At 57.8% G+C, this 16,704-nt stretch overlaps 1 protein-coding gene across 18 annotated transcripts in view; it reads left to right on the top strand.

Moving 5' to 3' along the window:
* Window positions 1–16,704, top strand: part of RIMBP2 (RIMS binding protein 2) — a 124,862-nt gene that overhangs the window by 100,329 nt on the left and 7,829 nt on the right. For 13 of the 18 annotated variants that reach the window (XM_074321025.2, XM_074321028.2, XM_074321023.2 and 10 more), the window contains 8 exons: window positions 1,290–1,441; window positions 1,519–1,965; window positions 3,553–3,693; window positions 6,076–6,234; window positions 9,374–10,027; window positions 11,424–11,541; window positions 14,511–14,692; window positions 15,323–15,488. In XM_074321025.2, the coding sequence (XP_074177126.2) occupies window positions 1,290–1,441; window positions 1,519–1,965; window positions 3,553–3,693; window positions 6,076–6,234; window positions 9,374–10,027; window positions 11,424–11,541; window positions 14,511–14,692; window positions 15,323–15,488 (2,019 nt within the window). The remainder of the gene's footprint in view (window positions 1–1,289; window positions 1,442–1,518; window positions 1,966–3,552; window positions 3,694–6,075; window positions 6,235–9,373; window positions 10,028–11,423; window positions 11,542–14,510; window positions 14,693–15,322; window positions 15,489–16,704) is intronic. The other 5 variants (XM_074321032.2, XM_074321030.2, XM_019748796.3 and 2 more) reach the window with 1 other exon arrangement.

Here is a 16,704-nt window from a genome sequence, read left to right as displayed (position 1 = left end):
GAGGCGACATGTCACACGTGTCACGGGTGAAGGGCCCGTCCGTCTGGCGTCTGTGTGGTTTCCCTCCTGAGCCAGGCTGCCAGATTTTCAGCTGAGGTGTAACTGGCACACACTGCAGTCGTAGTGTTCGGGGCTGCCTTGTCACAGCCTGTGACTGTCCTGTCTTTGCAAACGGGTCACAGGCAAGTGCTATGTGGGTCCTGCCGGCGCTGGTGGCCGCTGGTGGCTGAGTGACGTCCCTGGAGCCTTCGTGTCCTCACGTGCACGGTCAGGATGCTGAAGTCACAGGACAGGAAGTGTCGGTGTGGGCAGGCGCGTGAGGGGAGCACAGGGTCTCCCATGGGCCTGTCCTCTCCTGCCTTGGGGGTCATGGCTTTGGGACTTGGACAGTCTGAGGATGTGACATCATGGCCTGCCTCCTTTCCAGAGTGCTGTGGGCTCACACACAGGAAGATGTGGGGCTTGTGCCCCAGCCCTAGAGGACAGGGACCCCCCGGGCACAGTGCAGGACAGGCAGCCCTGCCACCTCCAGGAACCACCTGGGTCACGGCCACAGGCCCGACACCTGTTGCTGGATTGCAGTTCCAGGCGGTTCCGACTCAGGCACCAAAGGACACGTGCCAGCAGGTGCTGACGGGAGGTCTGTGTGTGGAGCTGGACTGCCAGGTTCAGGTGGCCCCAGCAGAGCCCCACTCTGTCCTGGAGGCGGGCACAAGGGGAGGGAGAGGACAGAGAGGGCGCCCTCTGCCAGACATGGGTCCCCTCGGCCCACCTTGAAGCTCTCATGGGGCTGACTGGCCAGGCCTGAGTCCCAGGTGGGCCTGGAGACGGGGCCCAGGTAGCTGTGTCATCACACAGACAGAGAACCGGGGAACCGGTGGTCCCAGACGGGCGACAGAAGTGGGGTTGGAACAGCTCAATGGGGTGTCCTTAGCCGCCCCCGCCCAGGCCCCTGCTTCGCTTTCACACCTCCTAGTCTCAGAGATCCTTGCCCTGTCAACTTCTTTTTTTCTCGTATTTTGTTTTATTTCCGTTAAAGTTGAGCTGGCATTCAATATCATACGAGTTTCAGTGTGCAACAGCGATCAGCCGGTAAACCAGTAACTGTCTGTCACCGCACGGTTATTACGGTGCTGGCTGTACATTACGTCCTCGTGGTTTCCTTATTTTATCACTAGGAGTTTGTGCCTCTAATGAATGACCCCTTCCAGGTGAGACCTGCTGAGCGTAGTAACCGCTCACCTGCCCAAGGCCAGGCCCTGAAGGCTCCTCTGCCCTCTGTCCCCCAGGTCCTCCGGCTTCCCCACAGGATGTCACCGTCCAAGCTGGGGCCACCCCAGCAATGGTCCACGTCTCCTGGAAGCCGCCCGCCCTGACCACCACCGGGCTGTCCAACGGAGCCACCGTGACGGGCTATGGCGTGTATGCCAAGGGGCAGCGGGTGAGTACAGACTATGCAGCGTGCGCCCCACCCCACCCAGGGTGCCGGCCACCTGTGAGCAGCTTTCTCTCTGGCAGGTGGCTGAGGTCATCGCCCCCACGGCGGATGGCACGGCCGTGGAGGTCGTGCGGCTACGGAGCCTGGATGCCAAGGGTGTGACCGTGCGGACCCTCTCTGCACAGGGCGAGTCCGCGGACTCTGCCATCGCTGCCATTCCCCCCGACCTCCTGGTGCCTCCAGCCCCTCCGAGAACACCCACCCCGAAGCCATTAGCAAGTGCCGGAGTCCCTGATACCAAAGATGACCACCTGGGTCCCCACGTCCGAGTGGACGAGGCCTGGGAGCAGAGCCGGGCGCCGGCCCCCGCCCATGGGCACATGCTGGCACCGCCTGGCCTGGGCCCCGGGAGGCGTTCGCCGTCGCCCAGCCGTGTCCTCCCTCAGCCGCAGGGGGCCCCAGTGCCCACCTCTGTCGCCAAGGCCATGGCCCGGGAAGCTGCCCAGAGAGTGGCTGAGAGCAGCAGGGTGAGTAGGCTGGTGCCCCCGTGGGTATGGGGTCTTCCCTCAGCCCCGCGAGCCTGTGTGTGCTGTGCACGCAGCACGTGTGGCGTGTTTCTCCCCCAGCCCACTCCTGGGGTGGGTTTTTAGGCCTGATCCCGATGGAACCAAAATGTGTTTCCATTTTGCGAACATAGACCCATCACCAGGGGAAATGGTTATGTGCCAGCCTCGCTAGGAAACGCTGGGCCCAGTGGCTCGGCAGGCTTTGGTCTGTCCCAGGGTCTGGAGGTGACTCCTGGAAGTTGGCTTGGGGACCTGTCTACTTGAACGGGGCACATCTGGGCTGGCTCAGCCCGTTTCTCTGTGTGTGTGTGTGTGTGTGTGTGTGCACAGATACACGTAACAGACAGCAGACATACATAGATATATTCCCACGCCTCTTCCTGGGAATGGCCGTGGGGCAGGGAGTGTGTGCGTTGTGATGGGGCCACAACCGGGTACAATGTGCGATGAGACGCGGAAGCTTCAGCAACGAACGCCTAGGAGACGCGGCACCATCCAGGCCTCCGTGTCCTCTGCCAGGACCTGGCGCTGAACTGCACGGCGCCCCCCTGCCTGGGAGCACCTGTCGCTAGGGTGCCCAGGTGTCTGCTGTGTGCCCAGGGCCCTGGCGGGGGCAGTGGCTGTCAGCGGCCCTCCCAGCACTGCCCGCCAGCCTGTAGGGTCCCCCCTGGACGGTGGCCCCTGGCAGTGCCATGTCTGAATGCTGGTGCTGGGAGACCCCCCGCTTCCTGAGCGTCCAGGTGTTGGCCGCTGGGTCCAGAAACCCCGGGATCACAGCTGACAGGTGGCCACACCAGGGCACTGGGAGGCAGGAGGGCGGCCATGGGTGCGTCTCGGGTTCTTGAAACCTGGAGCCCGGGCGTTTCTGTGAAACCTCAGTTTGTTCAGTAGTGGCCTCTGATGCTTAAAAAGTAGTTAAACACCAGCCTGTGGCCTCTGACTAAAGGAAAAGCTTCAGAATGTGCACGTTTTACCACGGGCCACGCCCTGTGCTCTGATGTCGCAGGTCCCGGAAACCCCGGCTGAGCCGCCATCGCAGCCTGGAGCTCTCGGCAAAGCTTCAGGGGCAGGAAGGGCTGGTGGGTGACACTGCCTCCTACAACCCTAAGACCCCCAGACAGGACCCCGAGAACGGGCCCAGGAACGCCTGGGGCTCCTGGCTCCCAGCCACCGACCCTTTCAGGTGTGGAGAGAAAACAAACATCTGAGATCCTTTTTCAAGGAACTGTTAAGTGGCCGCATTAAGAGCCAGGCTTCTCCTCGCTGTCCACAGGGTACTTGCAGCCAAGTCAATAACTAGTTTTGTGAGCGTGGGTGGGGAGGGGAGGGGGAGAGGAGCTGGCCTGGGTCACAACCCAGGAGCCAGCACGGTGGGACCCTTCACTTCACGCAGTGGCTCCGAGAAGAGCTGCAGGTTGAGCAGAGGAAAGGCTGGAACCCAGAAGACAGGGAGCCTGGGAGCCTCTGCCCCCTGCAGCCCCGCTCAAGCCCGTCTGCCCGCCCCTCCCCACGGCCTCCTCAGCCGTGTCTTTCCTTTTTCCTTCCAAGTTAGAGACAAGGAGCGTCTTCCTGGAGCGAGGCGGGCAGTACGCAAACTCCGACGAGGAGGACGGCTACGAGTCCCCCGACATCAAGAGGAGGAGCACGTCGGTGGACGAATTCCTGAAAGGTTCTGAGCTTGGCAAGCCGGTGAGTGCCAGGCGTGGAGCCCACGGCAGTGCCACACGAGTCTCTGGGAGTCCAGAGACTGCTGGGCCCGTGAGGAAGGGGGAGAGGTCGCAGGCCACGTGACAGTCACAGTGGATTGGGGAAGTTCAGATTTAACGCTGCCACTGCATTTGTGGCCCCACTTGGGGACCATTTCAGAAGTGTTTGCCCTGTGCTAGTGCTACCTGGTCATGGGGTGATCCTGGGGCCAGGTACCCCTAGGGGAACCACCTGGTCGCTGCTGAGGCAAAACCTACCATCTGTTTATTCACTTCCGTCAACTGGGCAGATGTTTATTGGTCATCTGTGCACTGGGCATCATGGGAGATTCAGAAATGACACGGTGAGCGCCCTGCCCTCAGAGCGACAAAACGTCAATGCTTCCCCTCCAGGCTTGTAAGCCACACGTCCACCCAGTGTGACTGTCTCGTTTCTGACTGCGCACCTTCTAATGGAAATGTCCATGAACGGTCAAGATTAATACTGGACAACAGGTGGGGTGGGGCCTGGACAGTCCTGAAATCATGGAGTGTCAGCGCTTGAAGACACCCTGTAGTCTCAACACATGTCCCTACGGCTCCACAGTGTCAGGACCTCCCTAAGAAAGGGGTGTCAGCGCCCGGCTCTGCGCTGCCGGCTGTAGCCCTGTACCATGTCGCCCAGCTCCTGGAAGCCTCAGCTTCTTTATCTGCAAGATTGAAATAACTCTATTTGCATTAATTTTACCACAAGAAACGGAATGCCCAACTAGCAATGACGAAGATAACACAGACGGTTAATTGCCCCACATCGCAGGAAGTCTCAGGCAGGAGGTTGCGAGGCTCATCCACCTGCTCCGTTGTGAGCCTTCCGTTCTTTTGGCTTTTCTCTCACGGTCACAAAGTGGCTGCCGTAGCTCCACTCATCACACCTCATAAGACAGCATCCCAAGAAGGAAGGGAAGGACGGATGAGGAGAGGCGGCGGCTTTCTCCGCAGGCATGTTCCTCTTCCAGCAGCAACATCAGACCCCCTTACGTCTCGTGGGCAGGCCAGCGTCCCGTGCCTACCCCTTCCTAGGATTCCTGCAAGTGGCTCGTCAGTGATGTAGCTGGCAAACCGCAGCCACCTCCTTCCATCCCCCGAGTTTATCGCTAACTCCTCCCAGGATTTGAAGCGGGTGAGACTGTTGTCATGTAGGGACTTCTTCCCCTGTGCCTTGGGAAGACCTCACTGAAACCAGCCTGGCGTCTGTTCGTTCATTTACAACCCATTGGCTTTATGTCTTCTGCTTGGGGCTGATTGAAAGAATTAGGGCTGGAGCAGTGCAGACGCTGCCACAGAAACTACTCTGGCTGAGAACATTCCAGGCCACCTCTTGCGGGCACGGTTCAGGAGGAACCTTCCGGAACCTTCCTACTTGAGTGCTCACACAACCCCCTGCTGCCCAGGCCGTGCATTTGGTGTGCCTGGAAGTGCTAATGCATCTTTCTCAAGGGCAGTGGTGGAAACGGGTACTTTGAATCAATGTCTCCAGATGCTGCCGAGCACATTTGTGGCCCCACAGGAGGACAACCGTCAAACAGACGCAGCAGCCCTGGAGCTCGTCGGGGCGTGTGGCTGAGCTTTTGCCGGTTTCCTTGTTTTGCTTTAACCACTAGAGATCCTGAATGGGGGGTGCTGTCACCTGGGGGGCCTGGCACCGTCACAGCAGCCCCCAGCAGGGCTGTCTGCGTTTCAGTTTGCACGGTACCACAGACGGTCTCAATTTCAATGGAGGCTTTTCTGGTAAAGCTCTTACTCTGTCCCCAGCCTCGTCCCTGTCACAGTCTCCATCTGGTGCTGGTGACGAAGCTGGGCACGGGAGGCGCACAGCGCACGGAGGTCCCGAGCCTGCCCAGCGTGTGTGTGTGTGTTTTAGACCACGCAGTGTTCTTTAAGACCCTAAATGCCTTACGAGCTGCATAGACACCCACTTGCCCAGCACCCTCCACTCTGTTGGGTGGCCCTAGGTCTGACGTATGTGTTTCTGTGCCCCTCACCATATGGCCACCTGAGTGTGCAACCCCTGGCCTGAGCCTTGGTCCAGCCACCAAGTCGGAGAAGCTGACGGCACCCAGAGGAATGGCGTTTTCCCAGCCCTAGTGGTGTCTCCTGCCTGCAGCCCAAGGGTCCCTGCGCCTGTCCCCGTCTGGGATCAGAAGTGGGGGACGCGGCCTGGTCCTCCCCCTGCCCCACCTCCTCGCCTCAGGAGTGGGCGTCACACACAGAAACCCCGTATCTGTGAGCTCACGAGGCAGCAGACAGGAAGGAAGGGCGGCGAGGAGCCTCATGGGGGCTCACAGCGTTGACGTGGTGCTCAGCTATGTCCCCTTCCTGTCCCCAGCCGCACTGTTGCCATGGAGACGAGTACCACACGGAGAGCAGCCGGGGGTCCGACCTCTCGGACATCATGGAAGAGGATGAGGAGGAGCTGTGCTCGGAGATGCAGCTGGAGGAGGGGGGCAGGCGGCGGCCCAGCGGCACGTCCCACAACGCCCTGAAGGTCAGTGGCTGGGACACCAGCTCCCTCAGTTGTGCTGTCCCTTCGCTGGGGCTGTGGAAGGCGGCTCCAGAGGGCGGCGTGCCCTGCCCCTGGGAGCCCACCGATTTGGATCAGCTGCTTTCTCGCCATTGAATTTGTATCCGGAATCCTGTCCTTCTGGTCCCTTCTCTTTGCCAAAAAGTCTGGGTGAAGGAGCTTGGGGGAACCCATTTGGCACCCTCCTGGGGGCCTCCAGCTCTGCACCAGTCGTAGAATTGGGACAAATTGAACAATGGAGACTCCCTCACTCCACACCCAGAGACTCAGCAGCTAGGAGAGTAGGACCCAGCCTGAGTCAGAGCTGGGGGTCCCCATGTGGGGCCGGCTGGGGGTGCTTGTGCAAAGGTCCCACAGGAGGAAGGCAGTGAGGTGGCCCTGCACAAGGGAGGAGCAGGAGAGAGGGCCAGGGTGGGGGCAGCTGAGGCCAGGGGACGGCTGGGCGTGGAGCGGCAGCCACGCTGGGGGCCCCTTCTCAGAATCCTCCCACCAGCACCCGCTGTGCCCCACATCTCCACCTGCGATGTGGGAGGTCAGGACAATGGGAAGCGGGCCCAGTATGAGGCTTGCCCTCGGTGTGCGTCCTCTGTCCCTGTCCCTGTCCCACCCCTGCTGCGCTGGCTCCCTGGCTTGGGCATTCACCTGCTCCACTGGCAGCAGAACTGGTCGCCTCTGTGTGCCTAGCACTGCGCGTGGCTGGGGGCGCAAGGATGGACGTGGCCCGCGCTCCAGCCCTTCCCAACCTAGTGGGGCGGGGGGTAGACAAAAGGCTGGACGCCGTAGGACCTTTGTGGGGTTTCCGAATGGAGAGGCTTTGGAGAGGAGACTTGTACTGGGCGTGGAGCTCCGACCACGGCATTTGTCTAGGAACCTAGGGTCCTGCATTGGAATGGAGGACAGGAGGCAGCACCCAAATCTGGCTGCCAGCCCAGCATCTGCTCGCATAGAAAGACTGACTGAGGGCCTCCTGCAAAATCCCCGGCCGCAGAGCATGCCAGGTCCCTGTGCAAACCCCGCACGGCTCCCTGCCCCCGCCAGCTCCCAGACTCACCCCGTCCGCCCAGCAGGACTCACAGTGGCCTGTACTGATGGAGGGAGTTGCCCGGGGGGAGTCCAGTGTGATCTCCCAGGACCCCCCAGTGCTCATAGCTGGGCTGTTCTTTCCTGCTCCCACCAGGTCTCCTTTTGGTGGAGAAGCTCCTGAGCTGGTGCTTCCTGGGAGGTGTTGAGCAAAGGCATGAAAGGTCACCTTCTCTCCCGGGTGGGAAGCCCAGAGGGCACGCAGGGTCATCCTAACACCCTGTGGCCACGTCCCACAGCCACAAGCGCAGCCCCACCCCCCTGGGAGATCACAGCTGGCGGGAAGGGCCGCGGACATGGCAGGAAGTGGTGAGGACGTGGCAGGAAGTGGAGAGGACGTGGCAGGAAGTGGAGCGGACGTGGCAGGAAGTGGTGAGGACGTGGCAGGAAGTGGAGAGGATGTGGCAGGAAGTGGTGAGGACGTGGCAGGAAGTGGTGAGGACGTGGCAGGAAGTGGTGAGGATTTGGCAGGAAGTGGAGAGGATGTGGCAGGAAGTGGAGAGGATGTGGCAGGAAGTGGTGAGGACGTGGCAGGAAGTGGAGAGGATGTGGCAGGAAGTGGTGAGGACGTGGCAGGAAGTGGTGAGGACGTGGCAGGAAGTGGAGCGGACGTGGCAGGAAGTGGTGAGGATTTGGCAGGAAGTGGGGCCGCTGACATGGCAGGAAGTGGGGCCAGTCACAGTTGCTGGCTCACTTTAGTTTGTCCACAGTGTTCTTACATTATTTTAAAAATCAGGAGATTTCAGAGGCTGATCTGGACATCGGCTTCGCTAGGAAATCCCAGACGGTTTGGGATCTGGCGCCGTGGGCTCGCCATCCCCCCCCCACCCCCCCCGGCCACTGAGCTGCCGCTGAGCCTGTTTCCTGGCGGGAAGGGCCCAGTTGCTCTGCACGTTCCCGGCCTGGCCCTGGAAACCTCCCGGCTGGGTCCTGCCTGCACCCATTTCTGCTTTGCCCTGAGAACGTTCCTCAGTTGCTAGCGGGATAGCCCTCGTTCTCAGCCAGCTGAGTGCAGGTGTATCAGTGTCGTCACCTGGCACTCAGTGGGTTCCACGCATGTGGCAGACCCCAGTAGGTAAACCTGCCACAGTCCCTGTGCTCACGGAGCCCACAGGTTGGTGGGGGGCAGGCAGGACACGGTTGCACAAGCACCGGGGGAGGCGATGAGGGGAAAGGCTGGGACACGCCTGGCTGGGGAATCGACCCCGCGGGTGCCCTTCAGCGGGACTGGCGGCTGAGCTGAGGGACGAGCTCGGGCAAGGACGTGCCCACACGCAGTGCTCACTCCCTCCCGCTCACCAGGCGGCTCCTGGCTGTGCCAGCTCCATGCCGGCCCCAGGGCCCAGGACAGCTGGGCCACGGCTCCCCACTGGGGCCTTGCAGTCGAGGACCTGGAGGAGGGTCAGGCAGACCCCAGGCCCTTGCGAACACTGACAGCATGACAGGAGCAGGCACTGGTCCCTCAGTGAGGACACGATGCTCAGTGACAAGGCCCAGGTTTCACACACGTACATTTCAGCCCAGGAAGGTGACAGGGAACAGAACGGGCAAGGTTTCAGCGAAGTACTAGAAAGTGAACGGAAGTGGCAGTAACTGTTCTGTGACTCGTCTCTGGTCACATCGGCACCCAGCGGCAGCTGCCCTCTGAGATTCTGGGTGCAGCCCCAGGCAGTGGGGAGCAGATCCCCTGGCACTCCGGGCACAGCCGTGTCACAGGACCAAGCGCCTGGTCCTTGCCTCTGTGGGGCCAGGCTGCCCCCTCTCCTTGGTTTAGCTGCGTGGCTCGGTCCCACGACTGCTGGCATCTGAGGGCAGCTCCCTGCGTGCTCCGCCCGGCTCCGTCCCTCGGCCAGTTCCTCCGTCACCTGCAGCCCAGGCTCAGCATGCCATCTGCCCGGCCCGGGAGCAGCGCCCGCCCCCACCACCTCCGAGACTAATGCTGTGTGTTTTCTTTCCCTCCCTCGCCCACCTCACGCTTGCTCACACACTTTTCCGGTACCTGGTTGTCGCACTCCCCCCGTAGGAGTGCTATAAGAATAGGACCCCTGAAGCTTTCCTGGAGCCGCCTGAGGGCCCCCCCCAGCACAGCACGAGACTGTTCAGTATCCCAGAAGTAGCCGAGGAGGACGCGGAGCACAGCGAGTCCGTGCACAGGCAGGGCTTAGGGCACCCCTGCAGGCCCCGGGGCCAGGGCTCCCGCTTCCCCGCCAAACCCAGGGGCCCCGCGGCCAGCACCCTCGCCGACGACTTCCTGCTCGAAGACAGAGGCTGTCGCTTCGGCCGCTCGGCCACCAGGAGCCCCGACAGCGGCCTGGACTGTGGCAGTGAGGAGGACGAGCTGCGCTTCAGCTTCCGGAGCTCGGCCGCCCAGAGCAGCCCAGGCCCCGGGCCCTGCCCCTGTCGCAGTCTGAGGCCCCTGCTGGCCCGGCGGCGGACGCTGACCCGGCAGAGCAGCATCGAAGAGGACTTTGGGGAGCAGGTGGACCCCGGTCACGTCGTCAGGAGCGACGATGCCCCCCGGAGCCCGGAGAGCTCTGCCCCCAGGAAGTGTGGCTGGGACGAGCCCGCGGGTCCGGAGGACTTCCGGGACGCCTGGAAGAAAAGCACAAAAACGCTCGACAGTAGGGCACCTGCCCACCACGCACAGGCGTCGCCCCGCGTGGCAGAAGGCCCTTTGGTGTGTGACGTGCACCCCTCACACCTGCTTGCCACACCAATCCGTTTCCATCCCTCATTTTGTGTGCTTATTTTGGGTGCCGTTCCTGGGGACTGCTGGCTCTCTTTAGTTTCCACGCAGCTTTGATTTTCTGGGTCCCATTGCCTCCCAACCTTTGGCCATGCTGGGGACTCTTTACTTTGCTGTAGAACAGTGACCACCCCCCACCTGCCAATCAGCGATGGTTACGGCTCTGTGATTAAAGGACAACTGAATCTAAATTTTAATTAAGGGTTAGCTGAACTGTGATCGTCCAAAAGTTTGGCAACACATACGTTTTCAAAACGACCCGTGGGGGCTGACTGGTGACTACTGGTATTATAGAAGGTTCTCTTCTTGTTGTGGCTTTGGTTTTTGTTGTTGTTGTTTTTGGCCTTCATTCATAATTGAAAAAAATGGAGAACAATTATTGAAGAGATCCATTTTTGCATATTGTTTCGTTTTTTTTTTCTTCATCCAGTTTTCAGAATGAGTTTTCCATCACCGCCTCTAGACACCCCCCTTGCCTGTCTTCCAGGCTCGTTACTGGTTTCAGGAGGAGGCACTCACTCAAGGCTTCATCCATGTCTATATTGCGTCCTCTTTCCAGAACATTCGCTCCTGTCACGCTGACCTCTTCCCTGCACACACAGGCAGAGGCTGAGCCCTGCAGTCTGTGACCTGACCACAGGGGGCGCCGATCCTGCACCACCTGTAATGAGCCTTATTCTTCCCTGGGTCCCTACAACCTCCGGACTCAGATTAGTTCCCAGTGAGCTGGAGGTTGTGCTTTATTCTCTTACACGATTCTACCCTAGTGCCAGGTAGAGGTGTGCGTCATACAGACACATGCAGGTTAGTCCTGCACGTGACGTGTCTTCAGGTTAGGGTCGGGACGTTGCCTTGAGTTTCAGACACACAGAAACTTCTGTCTTTGAGTGTTCGGTAACCTCACATACAATTCTGTGTCAGCGGGACGTGGCAATGAAGCGTTTGCCCACTTTTGTGATCGTTGGAGGACCAGCCCTGTGGAGACCAGGTCAGGGGTACACGGCCAGAGGCACCAGCGGGCTAATGGGTGATATTGGAGCCATTCTCACTTTGGGTCGGAATATCCGGCTTCTGCTGCAGTAGCCGTGACACAGCTGCCTCCTGAGGAATTCTCTTGCCCCCACCCCCACCCGTGTGTCGGAAAGCAACTTTGATGGGGTGCTGGGGTGAGCAGCCTTCCTCTGCAGGTCATTCAGCTAACCTTTCAGTTAAAAGCTAAGTTTAGTTGCCTTTAGAGCTTCTGCTTCTAAGTTGAATTGATTTGGCTAACTTAATTCTTTTGTTCCCACGGCTGGCAAGACTCACAACTTTGTTGTTTTGTCGTTAGATTTTAGGAAACCCAGCGTCTGCAGGACGGGCTGACAGGGCAGAGCACGCGGGCCGGCGCTTTCCCCACGGCAGTGCTGGCACTCAGAGGTCCCGGCCGATGATGGTCCCGGCCATCGGTTAGTGGGCCTGTTTGACGGCTTTCTCTTTCTTTCAACCACAGAGCACATGGCTGCTTAGTTCTCAGGCTAAACGTTTACAAAACTTAGTGGGAATAGCATTTTCATCTAAATACAGGAAACCCTCAGTTATGTATAGCAAAAAGATGGCAGAAACAGCAGAAGGTGAATAAAACCTATCCGTAAGTGTTCTCAGAATAGCATGCTGACTTTTTACGTCAGTCTTCTCCCTGGCCACTTGCTCCTGGAGAGGCTGAGCCACGCACAGCTGGAGAATGCGTGCACACCCTCCCGTCCTGTGTCACGCGCTCACACCATGCCCTGCGACGCGATGCGCGTGGTCAGAGCAGCAGCAGCAGGGTTGGTGGCCGCACTCCACACGGCTCCCTGAGCTCCCAGCACAGAGAGTTGTCTGTGTGCACGAGACACTTGGGCAAGCGGGCCTAAAGGTTACCGAAAGCTCGAGGCCCGAGTGTCCTGAGGTGCGTGCTGCCCTTCTGTCTGGTCACCTGCTCGCTCCTGCGTCGTCACCTGGCCTTCCCTTTCCTTTCATTACGTTTGGGGGTGGGGGCTTTAGCCGGCGTGCTGTCACTTTAGTCATTCTAACCAGTCCACTAAGAGGGGTGTCGCTGAAGTTCAGAGGAGAATGCTTCTGTTCCTGGAATGAATCAGGCAAAACAAGCTCGAAAGTGTTATGCACAGGATAATGGAGCCTGGTGACCAGCAGCAACTAACTAGCCTTTCGTCACACACACACACACACACACACACACACACACACACACACACACACACACCCCCGGCAACAAAGCAGGAAGAGAGAAGTGTTATGTTAACCCCTTAACAACAACAAAAAGCCTCTAAACAACTCAACTCACAAAAGTACTGAATTAATCCATGAGACTGGCTTTCATTTACCTGCCTTCTCATCATGTAGCAACGTGAGAAGCCGCATGAAAAGCACAGTGAAGACCACACAACTTACCTGGCGTGCGCTCGACCCTGTCAGATTTCAGAAGAGTGACACGCGCTCAGCAGCCTCCACCAGGGACCCAGCCAGTGACCCCAGGGGGAGCAGGCCGGGGACGCACACGGACTCTTTCCCTCTAGCTCTGTTTCCTTGTACAAATATTAGGAATTACTATTTTAGAAATCTCCTGCACTCCAAAAGCATCTGTTTTCTTTTTCAGAGGAACTTAAGTCTGTACACCGTGTACCTCCCAAATATACTTTAGTAAGTGATGCATTCACAATAATAAAAATATTATAATTTCAATATTTTTAAGTTCTCAGTTTCCTAAATTAAAAAAATGCCCTTTCTGATTTAAAGACAAACTTATATAGATAGCTCCATGCGTAATAAATTCTAAATCATATAATGAGTGTGAGGGAACTCCTAAGATGATGGGTGTCTCCTAAGGACACGTAATTGGGTCTGGTTTCCTCCTTTATACGTTTTGCTCTGTGTGTTTATCTAGTTATTTACCTGTCAGATGAAAGGCCCGAGGGTACAGTGCTCTAAAAATGAAGTACACATTCCAGAGGCTCCCGTTCTCACTACTGGACTGTGACAATCTCTATTTTGTCCCGTTCCTCCGGGACACTTGGCCACAGAGCAAGGAAATGCCACATGCTTTTCTATGTCCAGAGAGGAAAACCTGAGAACAAATCAATGGATAGATGCAGCCTGGCCCTTGGAAAAGGTGACGTCTTTTCCCCGGGTTTTCCTACAAGAAGAAAATGAAAAGCTGTGACGTCTGTTTAATCGCTGATGCCCCTTTTCTCTGTAGTTGTTACAGCGGGCAGTCATGGCGAGGTGCTGGTCTCGGTCAGGTAGTCAGGAAATGCGACACCGTGGAAGACGACACTCGTGACAGACGGCGGGACTTGGCAGCACCGGCGGCCACGAGCCTGTCCCACTATGAACGAGACCCAAATGTGGGGGAAGAAATGAATGAGGCCGCTGTTTAAAAGTTTTGTTCCCTTGCAGAAGTTAAATTACTGACATTTTTAGATTTTCTAGGCATCCTAAAAAAGATCCTGAATTTAAATAATGTAAATAGTTTGCTGCATTTAAAAAAATGAACCTTTCCTGCAATTGATGTGCTTTTTATTTTTCAACTAAATGTTTCTGCGGGTGAGAGCAGCTGAGCGGCTTGGTTTTCTCCGTCAGCTCTCGGTCTTTCCACACACAGTCAGGTCCTGTCATCCCACCACCTGTGCTCCTGGTGCTGGTGACAAAAGTTCTGAGCGGCTGCTGTCTCTGGTGATGAGCTTTTCTCATTTGCTTCCTGAGCAGAGCAGTGTTCTCTGGGGGCAGACAATCCATCTTCTCTGCGCCCCCCCCCCACACACACAATCACATGCGTAACGATATATAATGACACGTGCTTATCTGTACTGAGACCTAACAGCACATACGCACATATATTATGATTTCAGGAAGAATAATTTTTAGAAACTGGACGTTAGGTGGAATTGAAACTCACCTCTGCCGGGAAGTCATTAATTCACACTAATGAAGGATGCACTTGTCATGTAAATATCTAGAGCTGAGCGAAGAGTGTGGTCATTGTCACACTGACTGACATACAAACACATTTAACCCTGACGTGCGTTGGCTCACCTGGAGTGGCGACATGTCTGTACCCGGCCCCCTAACGGCCTGTCTGGTGTGGCCTCCGTGCGAACCCCGACATGCCCCCGGGCGCTCAGGGCTGCCGTCCCTGAGGCCACTTAGTCCTTCCTCTGTCTTCACATGCTGAGTTTTATGACAGGTGTTTGCTGTTCAAAGCCACCCTGAGAGGGTTCATGTCTGCGTACAAACAGCCGCAACTTTTTAGAAAAGACTCCAGTGTTGCAGCGTCTTCCTCCTCCCACCGCCCTGTTCACAAAACCGTGTGATTGTCTGTGCTGCACGGGCTCTGCAGGAATGACCTAGCACTGTGTCCTTTGTCTCATGCTCCCAGATGAATACGGCCGAGACCGGCTGTCCCCAGATTTCTACGAAGAGTCGGAGACTGACCCCAGTGCCGAGGAGCCCATGGCCCGGGTCTTCGTGGCCCTGTTTGATTATGACCCTCTCAGCATGTCCCCGAATCCCGATGCTGCAGAAGAGGAGCTGCCCTTTAAAGAGGGGCAGATCATCAAGGTGAGGGCCGGGGGGCTGGGGGGGCCACCGGGGGGGCAGGGTCCTCAGCATAGCAGCCTCCGATGGATGGTGGGGGGGGCCTGGGAGATGAGGGCCAGGCTGGCGCCCGGGAGGAGGTGGGACCGGGCCTGGATCCCATCTTGGACTATCCCGAAGGCCGGGGGTAGCTGGCGCTGGGCAGCGGTGAGAGCACAGCTGTCCTGTCCCACAGTGAGTGCCTGTAAAGGACACGGGTGCTCCTGAGGTTGGTCCTGCAGGGTCCCTTGGTCAGTCAAGAGTTCTAACTTCAGGACACCCGGCGCGGGGCACTGTCTCCCTGTGGAGGAACATGCAGTGGGCACCCCCCGGGGGCGGGGTCTCTGTACCAACACCTTGAACTGTGCAAGTTCAGTCCCGCGCCCAGCAAAGCACAGCTACCACCTTGGCCGGCAGCCCAGAAGTGACAGGAGCCCCAGCGCTGTCGGAACCTGGGCGAGGCTGGCGGCGAGGGCACGTGCACATCTGTAGTGACGTCCAGGTGACCGATGGCATTAAGGCACGGTCCGCGCTAACTAAGACGGCGCCGTGAGCAGAGCTGCTGTATTTCTGAAGCAGCCAGTCACAGGCCCCGCCTTCTTTCTGCGGCTCTAGGTTTACGGTGACAAAGATGTGGACGGCTTCTACCGCGGGGAGACCTGTGCCCGGCTCGGCCTCATCCCCTGTAACATGGTCTCTGAGATCCAAGCCGATGACGAGATGATGGAGCAGCTGCTCAGACAGGGCTTCCTCCCTCTCAGCACCCCTGTGGAGAAAATAGGTAACAGCCGGCCTCTGCTCTCCCTGAACCTGGCACCTGCTCCCCGGTGGTTTGGGACTGAACGTCCATGTCCCCCAATTCATGTGCTGAGATCCTACCCCCCAAGGTGATGGTTTGGAGGTGGGGCCTTTACGAGGCGATGGGGTCAGTGTCCTGATGAAAGGGGCCCCCTCGCCCCGTCCACCACGTGAGGGCACAGGGAGAAGCCACCATCTAGGCGCCAGAAGCAGGTCCTCCCTGGGCACCCAGTCTTTCAACCGTGTTACACGTACGATCTTCGTTCTCCCCACGTGCAAGGAACAGCTTCTCGTTCCAAAGGTCTCTCCTTTTTCTGAATCTCCGGAGACAGACCATTTTTATGTCATTCATATGTAAGGTTTTCATGCTGGCGAACATTGGATTCACGCCTAAATCAGACTTCACAAAACTCAGTGGTGCAGAGGACATGCATCATTTTAAGGATAATCACAAAAATGAAACGTTTCAGCCTTTTTCATAGTAATGAACTCACTGTCTCACGTTAAAGCCCACCTCTGACAGCTGAGGTTTCACGTGAATCCTTTGCCCACACGTAGTCCCGACCCTGCCGACCCCTTTGCGGTCGCTCTCCTTGCCTGACGTCCACAGTGACGTGCAGGGAGGGGCTGTGTGACCACAGCCCCGGGCGCCTGGAAGCAGCCTGCTAAGAAACGGTCGCTGGATGGACACGACCAAGTGGCTTAGCCGTCTCTCTATCCTAGTCCAGCTTTCTAAATGCGCTTCGTCCAGGGGGCCAGCGGAGACATCTCCTGCCCTTCTGCTACCGGGAAGCGTCACGCTCGGGGCTCAGAGAGTAGCGCTGCCCCCCCCCAAGCCTGGTTAGGGCACCATGTCTGCCCCCACCAGTCCTAAGCCTCGTGCTCGAGCGCCTGACGAGCACAGTGGGGAGAGAGGAATACACAGTATACACAGTGGGAAGGAAGAAACGACTTCCTCTGTTCACAGACGACATGCAGATCTACTTAGAAAGTCTCAAAGCCTCTATAAAAAGGGTTCCTAGAACTAACGAGAGTTTAGTGAGGTCCGTGGATGCAAAACCAAATGTCTTCCCAGGTGTTAGCAACGAAAGCTTGAAACTCAAAGTGGTATCATCTCCAATAATGACAACACACGAATGACTTGGGCTCAAGTTTAACAAAATATGGGCAGGATTTGTATGCTGAAAACTACAAAACAG

This window comes from Rhinolophus sinicus, chromosome 9 (assembly GCF_057876585.1).
Source record: "Rhinolophus sinicus isolate RSI-liver-muscle chromosome 9, RSI-T2T, whole genome shotgun sequence".
NCBI lineage: Eukaryota > Metazoa > Chordata > Mammalia > Chiroptera > Rhinolophidae > Rhinolophus > Rhinolophus sinicus.
This window is presented reverse-complemented; position numbering and strand designations above follow the sequence as displayed.